The following is a 15,806-nucleotide window of genomic DNA, read 5'->3' as shown; positions in this document are numbered from 1 at the left end:
CGTGGACGCCTTCGAAGGCGCAGGCCTTCGACGTTGTTGTCCCTGTGGGGACTAGTCCGGAGACCGTCGTCGACGCGACGGCCTCAATAGTTGGCCTCTCAGAGGTACACTGCGTTCAGCACATGGGAGGCATGAACTTCCAAGTAACTGTCAAGAGCATGGCTTCCATGACTCTCATCGTCGACGCTGGCTACCTAACCATCGGTGGCGAGCGTATTCCTGTCGTTCCCGTCGGCCCGCAGGTAACTAACGTCGCCTGCCTGTTTTTACCAGCCTTCGTCTCTAACGAGGTACTCGTACAGACTTTGTCCCCATACGGCAAGGTATTGACTGTGACCGCTGGCTTCATGAGCGCAAGACGCGGAGTTCTCACAGGCACACGCTTTGTCCGGATGGAAATGAGTCCCACAAATCGCGTCCCCAACTATCTTCGCGTTTCTGGTCATCGAGTCACCTTCGACTACCGCGGTCTGCAACGTGTTTGTCGTCGGTGTGGCTCTAGTGGTCATTATCGAGCACAGTGCACAGCACCATTCCATGGTCGCTGTGGTGTGCACGGACACAAAAGCGAAGGTTGCGACCGCCCCTCCCGACGTTGTGGAGATAACCACCCTACCACCGTCTGCCCTGTGCGTCGTTCATATTCTGATGCTACTGCGGGGACCTTTCCTGCCCTACCGTCCATGTCACCAATGGCAACAGATGAACGAGAACCTGGAGCTGTACTAGAAGAATGCCAGAATCTGATTCTAAGAGCTACAATAAACGACGAAGAAGTGTGCAGCTTGGCCAACGCGAGTGCACCACGTTTGCCAATCTCAGCGATAAGAACAGCCACCGCGGTTGACCTCGCGTCTGTCCCAGGCAAACATGCCGTGCCATGTACGACGTCGGCCCAAGCCGAGAAGGAAACGCTGGTAGGCACCGAGGCACCGGACTCATCGTTAAACCTAGTAGCTGAGTGCTCAGTAGACGCCAGCGTTGCGAGATCTACGGACGCTAGTGTCTCGCCAAAAGCAGAATTGAAACTGAATGAGCAAAGCCCATTGGCTCATTCCAAAAGTCAGGCTCGTGACTTCCTTGAACAAGTAGCAAGACGCCATGGGAGTTCTTTACTGACGCGTCTCGACAAGCAATCCGTGGTCAAGGTCGTTGGAGGCAGCGACAACGTTAATGCTACAGCCCTATCACCACCTGATTCGTCAGACAGCAGCTTCAGCCTCGAAGTCGACAGTAGCATCAGTCTCTCTTCTAGTCTAGACGGATGTGACGTGGAAATGCAAGTCCCGCGAAAGGTCAAGCGTGCTCACAAGTCTGGAACCAACTCGGACGGCACCCAAGATAGTCGCTGCGAGTCCCAGCAACCGAAGAAACCTCGACCCTCTACTAGAGGGTCGAATTGTGCTGTGTAGTGTATGTACTCCAGTTCCCCCGGACAGATCCCCGGAGTACCGAATCGAAAAACACGACCAGGTCAGTCACCCACATTCATTTCAATATGGCTGACACCCTGAAAATCATTTCTTTAAATGTTCAAGAGAGAGAGAGAGAAAAAACTTTATTAAAAAGTCAGTCAATTGTTCAGGCATGGCCCGTCGCCCCTAGCTGTCGGCCGGAATCCCTTGGGACGCGGCAGCAGCAAGGGCTTGACTGATGATGTCACACTGGACGTTGGGATCTGGGCTGCAGAGCAGGGCCTCCCAGGATTCTTCAGTGTGAGAACCATCGTTTTGGCTTCGATATATCCACACCATGTGGACCAAATTCGCTACCTCATCACAAAATTTACACTGGGACTGGAAAACTGCGGGGTGCCACTTGCTGTAAAGTGCGGGGTTTGGAAAAACCCCGGTCTGTAACTTTCGCCACAAAACCTCGTTTTTCTTACTTAGTGAGTTGTCCGCTCTCGGGTATACTTGCCGATTTAGCCTGTAGTGTGCGACGATTTCATGGTATGTGCGCATATACTCGCTTCTTTGTTCGGTAACTTGGGAGGTTCCAGGGGTCGACCGGTAGGTGAGACCTCGGGCGACCGAATGAGCCTCCTCGTTCCCTCTAAGTCTTTGGTGAGCTGGAGCCCAGACAAGCAGAACCTGCTCTTTGGAAAAGGTTGCTACGTTATACTTGCTGGGCGTAACCTCCTTGGTTTTAGAAAGGTTTAGTGAGCGTTGGGCCGCAGTGCCATGAATACAGTGAACTAGTATACACCATGAACTCGAGGTGTTTAAAGGTGGGAAGTAGACCCGAAGCGCAAGCCGTAAGAAGGTGTGCGTGTGCCACCTCTCATTTAGTCCTTGGAATGTCCGCTGGATGGCAGTACTTCTATATGGGGAATATATGATGAAAAGATGCGAGATGGTGGTAATTGGAGTGTTGAATAGAAGGACGAACGGACACACAGACAGATGCATGGATGGACTCATGAACGGATGGATGGACGAACGCAGGGACGAACGCAGGGACGAACGCAGGGACGGACGCACGAACAGACGCATGCACGGACGGGCGAATGGACGCATGGACGGTCACACAGACGGACGCATGGATGGACGGAAGCAAGAACGAATGGACGGACGAATGCTTCGCCCCACTCTCCATCATTCACTCCGTGAATATGCGGCCAATTTTTTTTCTACCCCCCCCCCCCCCCCATTATCATATTCGGCGGGCCGCACGTTTCAGGGCACCCTTAGGCTGGTGGGTGCCCATAATGGCAAGCCAGCCACCGAAGAAGGCATTAGTCTTCGATGTCGTCGTCCCTGAGGGGACTAGTCCCGAAGACGTCGTTGACGCGACGTCTTCAATAGCAGGAATCGAAGAAGTCTACAGTGTTCACCACTTTGGAGGCCGGAACTACAAGTTACCGTCTTCAGTGACGCCGCACTGGCCCAAAACGTGGACGCGTCACACCTTATCTTCCGAGGAGAGCGCGTCGCCATCGTACCCTTGGGACGCCAAGTGTCCGTCCTGTTCCTGCCGTGCCATGTACCCAGCGAAGTCCTCGCACAAGCACTGTTCCCCTACGGGAAGGCGCTGCACATCACCAGAAGACTCATGAGATCGCGCCCAATCGTGACCACTTGGATGCGATGCGTTCGCATGGAAATGAAGGCTTCGTCACCGGTGCCCAACTACCTCAAGGTCGTGGGCCATCGAGTGACCTGTGACTATAAGGGCATCCAGCGAGTGTGCCGTCAATGTGGAGGCAGTGGGCACTTTTGTATGAACTGCACAGCTCCGTTTTGTGGAAGGTGCGGCGTTTATGGCCACAACAGGAAAGGCTGCTCGCTGCCGTGTCGCCGTTGTGGGGACCCGCATGCCACCGTCGCCTCCACCATCAGGCCACCGTATTCCGAGGCAGCGTCCAAGTATTTCCCTCCACTTCAACCAGGAACGCCGTCTAAGAACAGGTGCGACGATTCGTCAATGCGAGCCACGGTAACCAACCACGACAAAGGTGCGCCAATGGCGACGCTGCACCAGATGCCCACTGCGTCCCCAATGATTCCGGACCTGGTAATTCCTCCAGGTACTGAAAACTCAAGTTCCCCGCGTCCTGTGGCCATTTCTGCGGAATCGCAGGCCAAGCCCTCGTCAGACGAGGCGCCTCGTGAGGAAGGCGTCTCGGATGGAAATATTGCATCTGACGCTCTTCGCGTGGCTGCTCAGTCGACAAGAAGTTCAGGTGTCATCGAGGAGTCTACATCATAAGACGACGACGCCTGTATCTACGAGAACTCCAACAGCATCACGAGTGAGGCGCCCCTACAAATTGACGAAGACACCAGCCCCAATGACATAAGCCAGGACAGTGCAGCCGCCTTTGTACCATCCTCGCTCAAGAACCCGGATGCCAAACGCCACCGGATAACTACTCGTGACTTAGAAGCCCCCACCAGAGACAGCAGTCCCCTGCGGACTTCGACGCGATCCCGGAAGCCCCGAGCCTCCGGTGGATCGCCGAGCCTCCAGCCACTCGCGAGGCACCGGCTCCCGCGCCTGCTAAAGGTACCCTTGCATTTGCGTGATCCTATATTACGTTTTAATTTTTCCCATGGCTCTTGCTCTAAAAGTTATTACTTTTAACGTTCAAGGTTTCCGCAATCCACAAAAACAGGCTGAGGTATTGGCTCTCGCGCGTTCAGTGCACTGTGATTGGCTGTTCGTGCAAGAAACAAAATTTTTCAAGCTTTCTGATGTACTCGCTTTCAAGCGTGCGTTCAATATTTATTGTTTCTTTTCGTACGCCAGCACGCGTTTGACTGGCGTCGGAGTCATTATTTTTAATCGACATCATTTACATGACCATCATGTTTCCTTCGATGCCTTCGGACGCGTGCCGGCGTTCGACTGCACCTTTTTTTTTCGTTAAGAATAAGGTTTGTTGGCGTGTATGCCCCAGTGGCACCCGTGAACTCTAATGCGTTCTTCCAATCTCTTGATGCGTTCCTTTTAAATTCCCGACATGTGGTACTTTTAGGGGATTTCAATTGTGTCTTAGACTCACACAAGCCCGCGAGGCGGCTGAGGAGCTTGGCATCTCAGTCCCCACGTGGGAGCTGCCCGCAACACAGTGATCTGTGTTTTGGAGGACCAAATAAAAGTTTATCCAATCCAGACTCACACGTAGACGTTCGAGGTCCGGGTCGTGGCCGGTCAAACTGGAATGCCAGAGAACTCGAACGTCTGGTGCAACAGTTGGCATTGAGTGACATTCAGGAAAGTGTGCATGGCAGCAATTATGCCTATACTTGGCGTCGAGCAGCGTCGAGCAGCCGAATCGATCGCGTGTATGCATCCCCTGGTCTCATTACGTACGTTCACGACACCGGGGTGATGTCATCGCCACCGACACCAGTGTACATTAGCGACCATCGCCCGGTTATGTTCTCTCTCCGCCTGCCAGCGGGGACGCCAACGATCAACGCCGACTAAATTTCAAGGCCGAAAGGCTGCCGCAGTGACGTCAGAGGTGGGGGTCCAGTTGCCCAACTGAGCATGCTCAGTAAGACTTTTTTTTCACATCTTTTATTCGGCCCAATCTAGCCGCAGCAGCTGCGAGAGTGGGAGCGTTCGTTCTCCTAAAACGTGAGCGAAACACAGGTTTTCCGCCGCGTTCGCGGCGTAACTGCGCCCCCACCCTCAGACGTCACTGCGGCAGCCTTTCGGCGTTGAAATTTAGTCGGCGTTGCAACGATTCACAGACCATGGCGTGTCGATTGCCGCGTCCTCCAAGACTCTCAGTCTACGGAAAAGACTCCCAAGCATTTCCCCGAGGGTGAACATGGTTAAGTGCGAATGCACGGGGTGATGCTATGAAGGGTATTTATTAATTCGCACTATTATATTTATTAATCACACTATGGTATCTTTATGGTGTAATGGTTCCTGGGAATCGCAATTTGATCACACGGGGGAGTTTACGTTAACTCACTGGCGAATGCCAACGGATTTTAACTTTACTCCCCCTCACGACCCGCTCTCGACGGGAGACTGAGAGAGAAGGAGGGCGCGCGAGAGAGAGGGGTGCGCGCGCAGCTGCAGCGAGCGAGGAGAGCGGAGGAGCCAGCGAAGGGGGAGGGGGTATAAGGCGCGTTAAGGCTGGTGCACACCGGCGACTAGCAGCGGTCGCGCGACCATTTGCGACTGGTCGCAACCAGTCGCGAACGGTCGCAAACGGTCGCAAAGCGACTGCGTTGGCCAGTCGCTTCTTGACCGATTTTTCAGTCGCGCGACTGCAGTCGCAAAGCTGCTTAACCAATCAGCGATGCTCAATTTTTTTTTTCATTGCGCTGGCTTCCTGCCGCCAGATACAAACGAGTGCGTTCCTCTGGGTTTGTGGCACCATGGCCACCACGGAATACTTGGCTTGGAGATGGCGGGCCGCAGCAACTCGAGCAAAGTGTCGAATTTACGTGGTGGCATTCGCAAGAAGCTAAACACCGTCAAAGTAAAGAGAAAATAAATTGTGCACTGTCTTTTCCCCGTATTCGGAAACTTTTTTTTGTCTTGAACTTGACTTGTCAGCGCATTCAACGCAGCGTGTTTGGAACGCGTTTGTACTTCAGGCCTTGGCAACGACTTAAGACTCCACGTTCGAGACGCATTTGTGCTGCATTGTAGGCTGTGGCAAGTCAAGGGAAATTCAAGGATGGTTTCTGAATACGTACGACTCTCGGAAATACTCCTCGTCGTGTCAGCGCAGCTCTGAAGGCAGGCGGCTTGCATGGCCGGTCAACTCCCGCGATCGAAAGGATGGTCACATCCACTACCGGCTTTTTTTTTTCTTTGGAGGCATCTGTGATGCCAGCGCTGACACCATGGCACAGTGCATCAGCACCTTGAAATTGTCTTGTTCTTCGCTTGAATCGAACTTGACGCTGTTGGGAACGCTGTGCGAGAACGGACTCAGCTGGCGGCGATCAGCTGATCGCGCCGGTCTCAGGAGTTCTCGCTCATAACGAGATCCGGACGTGACTCTCCGGTTTTGCGACTTCCGGTCGCTCGCATGCAGCCTCTGTCGGTGTGAACATCAGTCGCTTTTTGGTCGCCAGTCGCGAATGGTCGCGCGACCGCTGCTAGTCGCCGGTGTGCACCAACCTTTACTGACACCGATATCAGCGTCGCGTCCGTGGCTTATTCGGTAGAGCGTCGCGCTGCGGCCCGCCAAGTCCTCTTTCTTTTAAAGATAGAGAGAAGACTGCGGACGCCGCCGACGGCGGTGGATGGTTTGGGGTCGCTTATAAAGTGTATTCACACTTAAAATTGTCCCGAGCGTTCCGCGCATCGCTCATTGGGGCGGATATAGCTGATTGGGATCGCCTCAAAGAACAGTGGCGCCATCATTGCAGTGCGTCGGGTAGAGGACTTCGCACCCGTAGGTCCAAAGATGCGTCATTGTTAATCAAGAAAATACACATTGCCAACCGTAATCCCAGTCATTCTCCTGTAATGCAGGCATAGGCATGGCAAGAGGAGCTCGTTGAATGGTACCAACGTATTATGCGCGCTTCTTCGCTCTCAGCTGCAGCTTGGTGCTGTAGACGTGCGCCGTGTGCGCACCCTGAGGTGCTAAAGTATGCACGCAGAGCTCTGCTTCTTCCACCAGGCTCGCCTAGCCACTCGCTGAACTCTCCCGCGCCAGCTGCTGCGGGTACGCACGACTTTCAGGCATTCACTCAACACTTTCAGCCAATGGCTCAATCTGTTGCTAATGTATGTTACCCAGGATCCGTTTCTTCGCATCCACTGCTAAAAGATTTACCTCATGCTTCCAACATGTCACATGACGTTCTGCTGTCACCGCCATCCGATGACGGAATAAAGGGCGCATTAGACGCAATGAAAAAGGGATCGGCCCCAGGGCCTGACGGACTCCCTGCAGAGTTTTATGTACAGTTCTGGCCTATCATTGGTCCAACTATGTCACGCGTCATTCGCAAGTGTTTCCAAGATATTACCCTTACAACCTCTTTCCACAAAGGCCGTATAACACTAGTTCCCAAGAAAGACCCAATGTCCACTCGACCTTAAGATTGACACCCTATTACCCTGCTAAATGTAGATTACAAGCTGTTGGCCAACATTTTGGTGCGCCGAATCAGTCCATCTCTTGCGACAATAATCGTGCCCCACCAGATCTGTTCTGTTCCGGGCCGAGAAATGCACACCCATACGTGGTTAACGCGTGACATCATTCAATACACCACTAGCCGATGTGCGCAAGGACTGTTGGTTTTCCTAAATCAGGAGAAAGCTTTTGATTTCATTGAACATGACTACATACTAAATTTACATGCATTCGGATTCCCGGATAAGTTCATTGACCTCATCCACACAATGTACACTAACTTACCCGTTTACTTAGATTCCCGTGAGAGTCACGCATTTTGAGTCAGTGTTGGGTCCGTCAAGGGTGTCCCCTCTCCCCAGTGTTATTTATCCTTGCATTAGAATCCTTCTTAAGGGCCGTTGTACGTCACTCGCAGATTCGTGGCTTACCTCTACCCGGTAACACTCAAGTAAAGGTGACTGCATATGCCGATGACAATACTCTATATGTACATAATGAACAGTCCCAGCAGCATGCTCTTCATACTTTCCATGATTTCGGCATTATCTTCGGTGCAAGGTTAAACTTTTCTCAAAGCCAGTGTTTTTTCATTGGCAACCCCAGCGGTCGTATCAACATCACGTCGCCTTTGTAGGGGTATCCTGAGATTGCAATACTCGGAGTTACTTTCAATGCATTTGGTGTACAGGATAGCATCCGGTCAACCGTTGTACAAACTCTTCTAAGTGATATCAAAGCAGCCAGGTACTTCAAATTCCTACTCTTGGAACACCGATACTTAACTCAAACGGTGTACCTAGGAAAATTTTGGTACATTTGCCATTCTGTTAAACCACTGCACCACGTCTGCAGGAAAGAGCAAAGCTGCATGAGTTCATTTTTTTCGTCTGGTGGCACAGAATTATCTCGTCCAGCGTTTGCTCAACCGCGAGATCAAGGCGGTTTTGCATTCCCGGACGTTTCCGTCACGGCTTCTACATTGTACCTCCGCACTCTATTGCGAATACTAAGCAATGATGGCACGCCCGCTCAGACACTGGCTCGCTACCATCTGGGGCCATCACTACGTGTCTTCATGCCGGATAGCCAAATTAACCAAGGTCCCCATTCAACTGAACTACCATCTTTGTATCGAGCGCTTCTGGCATTTTACCGACGTTTGGAAGCTGCGTGCCCAGAGATAGAGGTGGCCGATTCTAAAATGGTGGACACAATGGCCGCCCTTCTACGGCCCTTGGTGGCCCAGCATCGTCAATCTTTAAGGAACCACGCTTGGAAACCAATAACTTGCGCAGTGTTGCCAGGGCAGTCAGAGACGTTTCGGCTGGTGGACAAGCCTTTGACAAAGGCTGGTCCACCAGCCGAAACGTCAGTCAGAAGTCTGGAGGTTGGGCTGGGGCTTGCTCCCCACGCGAGATCGGTTGCAGCGATGGCAGGTGGTTCGCACTTCCACTTGCCCCAACTGCATCATGGTAGAGACCAATCGACATGCGACGATTGAATGTGTGGTTTCCCGCCTTTTTTGGCATGCCGTTAATGCTGGTTTTCGGGGACAGGGTGTGCTAACTTTCGTGTCCAACGGCCGATTTCCGCGTGGCCGCTTCTTCGCTCTGTTAATAGTTGCGGGGCTGTTAAGCCTTTGGAGAAACCGATGTGAGGCCGTAGCTTCCAGTTGCCGCCGGCGTGTTTTGTGGCGGATACTGGAGAGAATGAGACGAGAAATCCTCGCGTTCCTCTCTGAGGAGCTTTTCTTCCTCGGGGAGCACGAGTTTCTGCGGCATTGGTCGTGCCCTTTCGTTAAGGTGGAACACGAAAGGATACAACTCATTTTTCAACCAACTTGGTGCTAAGCAGCCCCCGTTGAGTTGTTATATATAATTTCATTTGTTACAAATCGTGTTTCATTGCATCTATTGTATCGTTATACCATTGTATCATGATATCACATTGAGTTCTTGTGTACATGTATGCCAACATTGTCATGTATATTAAAGCAAATGTCTTCACTGTAACGTAGTGATGTTGGTCGGGATACATAGATGTGCCGAAGTGTATGTGCCCTGTTACCGGAATGGTATGAAGCCTTTGTGTTCTGTACACTCTGTAAATAATTTTTTTCTAAACAGGTTTGTGTATTCTTCGCGTTCATAGCACACCACGCAAGACTACCCGAAACTGTGTAGTAATGAGACATCGATTGACCAACATTAGCAATGAAGAAAAACTATGCCAAGATAAATGAACAGAGTAGTATCAGTTGCAACTTTTTTTCTTGAAATCTTTACAAGTTACTACCCATTGGTGGTAACGGCTAGGGTAGTAAGAGTTACTAAATGCTGGTAGTAACAGAAAAGGTGGGAACTGTTACCACCCTCGCCGTTACAAACTGCGCTTACTACCAGGGTTGTAACATATGTGACAAAGCGTTACTACCCCAAAGTTAGCAAGTGCTGTTACCTTTCTTCTAAGAGTGTAGGACGTAACAGATCGAGATACACAAAACACACACACAGCGTGTGTCTTTGCTCTCAACTGTCCTAGATGCGCTATACATTGGATCCTATAAAAAACCAGCAAGACTGCAGTGCAGCCTTAGCTGACAAATACCTGTAGCTTCGTTTGTAGCCCAGCCGTGGTGGTCTAGTGGCTAAGGTACTCGGCTGCTGACCCGCAGGTCGCGGGATTGAATCCCGGCTGTGGCAGCTGCATTTTCGATGGAGGCCAAAATGCTGTAGGCCCGTGTGCTCAACTTTGGGTGCACGTTAAAGAATCCCAGGGGATCGAAATTTCCGGAGCCCTCCACTACAGCGTCTCTCATAGTCATATGGTGGATTTGGGACGTTAAACGCTACATATCAACCATCAATCAACTTTATCTGTACTTGGAGGGTGCTAAAAAAGTCGGCATGTGATTCTAGAAGCCTCATGCGCTAATACGAGTCTATTTTATTATAACTATAAATATAGCTATATTATAACTATAATTATATAACGTCACAACTCGACATTTTAAAGTATTGCAGGACCCTTCAGCAGTAAAGACATTAGTGAAGCTGCTCGATGCGTATACCTGTACACGCTTTCAATGTATGGTATATGCCTATAGCACTACATCGCAAGAGGTATAGCGCTTGCAGCGCAACGAAAGGCTGTGAATCTCTTAAGTGAACACGCTGGGGGTGAGAAACCAGGAAATGATCACGGACGCGTCCGTTGATACATAGAATACTGTTTAGCGGGGGCCGTGGTGCGTGTGCGTGATTGTGCATGCGTGTATTTGCGAAGATCACGCACCTTTTCCTTGAGGAGCAGCAGTTCTCGCTCGGCCTGCCACACGTCGTCCTCCAGCTGTCGGACACGCTCGCCGCACAAGTGCCTCTTGCTGCTGTTAGCCGCGGCTCGAGACGACCGACAGCCGCCGCTGCTGCAGGCCGATGCACCCGAGCAGCAGCAACAGCCCGAGCCCGTCGATGCCCCTCCGGCGCACTTACTGCGAGCCACAGCAACGCCTGCACGATGTACACCACAACAGAGGTTACAGTCCAGCGAGTCCCTAATGGCCACCGGTAGAGAAGCTACCACCTAGCTCGACTGCAGGCGTGTCTGTTAGCGCGAAATGTGTTTCTTCGACTCATTTGTGGCCCGTTGCGCGGGACTCGTTCAGCCCGCCGCACACACGATCAAGAACTGCTTGTAAAGGCGGGATCTCGTGGAAAAGATCGAATGGTACTGTGTTCGTTTCACATCTATAACACCGCGTCCGCATGCCTCGTGCTTTGGTTGGCGAGACTGACTTATCACTGAGCGCACGCTGTACTGGCCGTGTTTTACGAGGGAGGTTTGAGGTCTTCAAAAGGAGTCAGAAATAGATTTTCGGGGTGGGAGGGGGAGAAGAGGTGGGCTATGTGTTTGTGTAAAAGTACACATGCTAAAATAAAAATAGAAAAGTCCAGAATCATATATACTCCCTTCCACCATCCTGGCTTCGCCAAGTCGTATGCAATTCCCTTCCGAGCTAGCCAAGCTCAGAATTGAATATCGAAGTCATACGAATTTGGAAGATAGAGAGGTAGAGAAAGAGTAAGCATCGTTATTGTTCCAAAAAGAAAGCTCAAAGTGATGCTAGGATGCCTTGAGCTCATCCGCTACGCCTGGGGCACGGGCCTTGAGTTATAGGCGCTTGAGTTCAAGGCATCCTGGCATCTCTCTTTTTGGGACACTCAAGGTGCTTGCTCGCCCCCCCCTCTCTCTTTCTTTCTCCGAAATTGTCATGGTTTTGTAAGTACAAGTTGAGCTAGCGCAAAAATACGGCAGAATAAAAGAAGCAAACAGAACGACCACTCCCAGGCACATTGTTTTGTCGCGCCTAAAAAATACGCTTCTTCAACATGCACGAAATAATTGACTGTCACATCAATACGTTTCATTGAGGTATTTCTAAAACAGTTCTAAGCACTGAATAGACTTCAGTTGTTCCCTTGAAGTTTTCAAATATATGTGCACTAATAGCAACTATCATTTTGCCACAGAGCGAATTTCACTAAATCAACCAACAGGTAATGTCTTTTCATGTTGTTACAGTAGAATAGGTAAGAAATTACCGACCCCTAATCGGCAGGCAGCAATTAAAGGAACAATTAAACTAAGTAGAAGCTTTTCCTCGAAAACCAACGTTCATAATTCGACTGAAACATTTAAGGGAGTGACAGTCGGATGAACAAGACACGTTCCAGGTGAAACCAATGTTTCGACTTCCTTGGTATATGACCACGGTTGATAAATACAGAACATTTAATCTCCGTGTAAGGCATCCAATGTAAGTGAATCTCCGGATTTGAATGCCGTTGCCTCATTTCGCAATGGAACAGCAACGCAGAAAAGAAGAAAGACAACACGAACAAAGAGGTGTTATGCGTGTTATCTTTCTGCGATGTCGCCGTCTCGGTAATCATAATACATTGACAAGTAAAACAGCTTACCACGTTTTCTGTTTAGTACCAAGGAATCTGTTAAATTGGAGAGACCCAATGGGCCCTAATATGTTACACTCGCCCATCAGCCGTGGGCTGCTATGAAAACATGTAGTGGCGAAAGGTCATTGCTAGCAGGAGGCAAACGGTATGCTCACCCGAGCCGCACGTGGGTTTGTTGAGCACCCTGAGCTTCCTGGTGTGGCCACCGTGCGCCTTCCTCTCCTGCTTGTCGGGCAGCACCACCTCGGACTCGAACGAGGAGAGGCTTTCGCTGCAGCTGGCGCCGTCCACGTGCCTGTCCAGTTCCTCAGGAACGGCCGGGGCACCATTCGAAAAAAGCGCGCCGTCTTTCGCCGAAACGCCGACACCTTCACCGTTGCACACGGCTGGAAGGTCAGCGAGTGGACGTTGCGTGCCGCAATCACTCACGTCAAGAGATTCCGGGCACTCCGTTCCCGCGGTAGAGGAAAGCACTCTCACGAGAGGCTTGCAGCCAGCGCCGTCCGTGTCCGTGTCCGATACCCGAGTAGTGGGCGGGGCGCTTTGACCGGAAGAATCTAATGCGGATGATGCTGCGTTGGCAGAATTGATTAACCTTACCGTTGCAGGTATGGCCCGGTGTATGTCTGCGTGTTCGGAGAAGACTTCTGCGTCCACGTCGAAACAGGTCATTGGCGGTGAGAGTCGATGAGCACTCAGTGATAAAGGATGCGCCTTCGATGAGCCATCATCACTGTTTTCTTTGGTGTAACTAGCTGTACGAGCGTGATCGGTGACGATCTGTTCTGTAACTTTTGGTAGAGCATTCAGAGATACCTCTGGTTCTTTGGTATTGCTTTCTCGCTCTGTATTGTCGTTTGGATGAGCCCTCGCACTGTCTGAACAGGAGGACAGTGAGGACCGACTGGGGAGGGATTCGACGTCATTCTCGGATGTCGCCGACAACGCCTGCTGCGGTGCTGAATCCTCTTTCACGATAATCTTTAGTACCGCATCGTCTTCTTTTTTTGTCGTGTCAGCTTCCTCCGCGTCGTGCATGTTCAGCCTGCGGAAGTTAGTTTTGATGTACTTCCTGAGAGCTCTCGGAGGCATTACGTAAGGTCTCTCGGTCCCGCTGTTGTCCGTTCCGTTGTCAGAACTGGAGTGACTCTCGGCTAGCGAGCACGACTTCTTTGCGTCCAGAGAAGGTCCGTTCACCAAGCGAAAACCTTCGTCCTGCTGCCGTACGACGTTACGTTGACACTGAGTAGTTCTTGTCGAAGTCGTCGCCTGGTTGAGGTCCCCCTGGCTGAAGCACGTCCTGGGAGCAGCGTCACCTGGCAGGTCATGAAGCGAGGTCAGGGACGTAATCTTGAACAGGTGCGCATCGCCTCCTTTTGCTGCTGCCGAGAGGTCGGTGTCGTCCGCCGACTTGAGTCTCGGCAGAGTGGAGCTTCGCGATTCTTCACTAGGCATGGAGTCGGAGTTCAGCTTGGGTGACGAATGAGAGCGCATAAAACGCGGAAGACTGAAGCTCCAGATGCGCCTTTGGCAACGGCTTTTCGACTTTCCTTTGCCTCCGGTGTTCTTCGCCGGGGCAGGTGATGCCTCTTCCGATTCCACCGCGCTCGTTCTCTCGGCTTGCGAGCTGCTTGACTCACTGACTCCCTCTTCTACGCATGGTGGCGTATGCTGCGCCTCAATTACCTCGCTATCATTTGTCTTCGGAGCAGTGAAACTGGCCGCTGGTTTCAGAGAAACCTTAGATGGTCCTGCACCGCCGGACACAGGCTGTCCTTCGTGTCTCTCGCTGGCGTGAACACTGCCGTTCGAAGCACCTCCGCTCTGGGAAATGTCGCTCGTACTGCGTCGAACAGTAACTGGTTTTTGGGCCACTGGCTTTTGCACGCGTGGTGGTACCGCTGGTGGAGGAGCAGCCGTAAACCTCGGTATCCTCGTCAGGGCAAGGCCGTCCTGCTGCGGAAGGCCACTTACGTTATGGTCTCCCCGCGTCGCACATTCGTTCAGCGCTGTGCGTTCGGTAGTGGCCCTCTTTAACGTCCTAACACCGGAAAAGGTAGTTTGGCTCTTCGTGCAGCCGTCCTGGGATGTGCTCTTCCCCAGTTCAACTGCGGATTCGTTGGCGCGCCTCTTCGTAAGCACAGCGGTTACAACGGGTGGTGGAACCAGAGAACGACCCGAGCATGTCTCGTCCTTTCTAGAAGGGACGGAAGACACTCGCAGGCCGAGTGGCTGGCGTCTCGTGGCTTGAGCGGGCGTTCTTTCCTGACTTTCACTCGCGGCGACACCGGAATTGGTGCTCGAAGTGCATTTTCTCAAAGCGCGAACCCCACTAGAACGAGGTGGAGAAGGTTCGTTCCTTGTTACTGGCTTGGATGTCTTGAGATCCGTTGATCGTACGTTGCATATCACAGGAAACGGCTTACCACTGGCGTTAGTGGCCATCCTGATGTCGGGAGCTTCCGATCGGCAGCTATTTCTGCATAAATGAAACATCCTAATTCATATTTCTTTAATATAAAGAATAAACTAAATGAAGTGCATACGGGAAATGTAACGTGTGCAACAAAAGCACTTTGCATAAATCACAAACGACATTTATTTACATAGGTTTTCACTGAGACGTTAAATGACAGCCAATCACCCAGAGGTGCAGCAGATCTGACTTCGCGTTTCGTAACAGGTATATTTTAACATTTTCCCAAATATTTGATACCCTATATTTCTTCTGTTTGAGTCTCTGTGTGATGGTAATGAAACACCACGTGTCATAGAAATTTAATCGTCGCGCTAGTGTGGTGGCTTTGAAAACAATTTACAAATAAGTCTTGCGCCTACAGCTTATATTTGTCAATGTTTCCATGAAATGCCGAACAAAGTGCCAAACAAGTGGCTGCCGAACAAGTTCACAAAGGTGCTTCGTCCAGTCACACAGTTATTACAGGCAATTTCATGCCTATATTTTTCTTGGATAGTGTGCACAAGCAGACCAAAAATGTTTGCAATGAAGCTGCTCACTTGATCGGAAAATCCTTCTTGGTTGAGACCAAAATGTCTGGTCGCACGTCGAGAGTGGTAATAGTGCCATCTTCCGAGGAAATCTTGAGCCTATCTGGACTCTTTCCATTCGCTCCGAAGGAATGAAGGAACTGCTTGACAGACTTCATTTTACAGGACCTGTGAAGAAAGGATAAATCAACGTAAACTGCAAGCGATTAAAAGAAAAAGATTTGAAACTGCATTGCGTTCAAGAGGTCACA

The 15,806-nt window shown here is 51.1% G+C and overlaps 1 protein-coding gene and 1 long non-coding RNA gene across 4 annotated transcripts in view; one reads left to right on the top strand and one right to left on the bottom strand.

Moving 5' to 3' along the window:
- LOC119171757 (uncharacterized) overlaps positions 1-15,806 on the top strand; it is a 196,131-nt gene that overhangs the window by 128,897 nt on the left and 51,428 nt on the right. The window lies entirely within an intron of this gene.
- The window catches only part of LOC119171756 (uncharacterized), a 127,089-nt gene that overhangs the window by 92,474 nt on the left and 18,809 nt on the right, over positions 1-15,806 (bottom strand). For all 3 annotated transcript variants that reach the window (XR_012894844.1, XM_075892368.1, XM_075892370.1), the window contains exons 2-4: positions 15,565-15,723; positions 12,702-15,025; positions 10,868-11,082 (exon numbers count right to left, since the gene is read on the bottom strand). Coding sequence is in view for 2 of the 3 variants with exons in the window: in XM_075892368.1 (XP_075748483.1) it covers positions 10,868-11,082; positions 12,702-15,025; positions 15,565-15,713 (2,688 nt within the window). In the remaining variant the exon portion in view is untranslated. The remainder of the gene's footprint in view (positions 1-10,867; positions 11,083-12,701; positions 15,026-15,564; positions 15,724-15,806) is intronic.

The sequence above is a fragment of the Rhipicephalus microplus genome, chromosome 4, assembly GCF_043290135.1.
Source record: "Rhipicephalus microplus isolate Deutch F79 chromosome 4, USDA_Rmic, whole genome shotgun sequence".
Classification (NCBI taxonomy): domain Eukaryota; kingdom Metazoa; phylum Arthropoda; class Arachnida; order Ixodida; family Ixodidae; genus Rhipicephalus; species Rhipicephalus microplus.
This window is presented reverse-complemented; position numbering and strand designations above follow the sequence as displayed.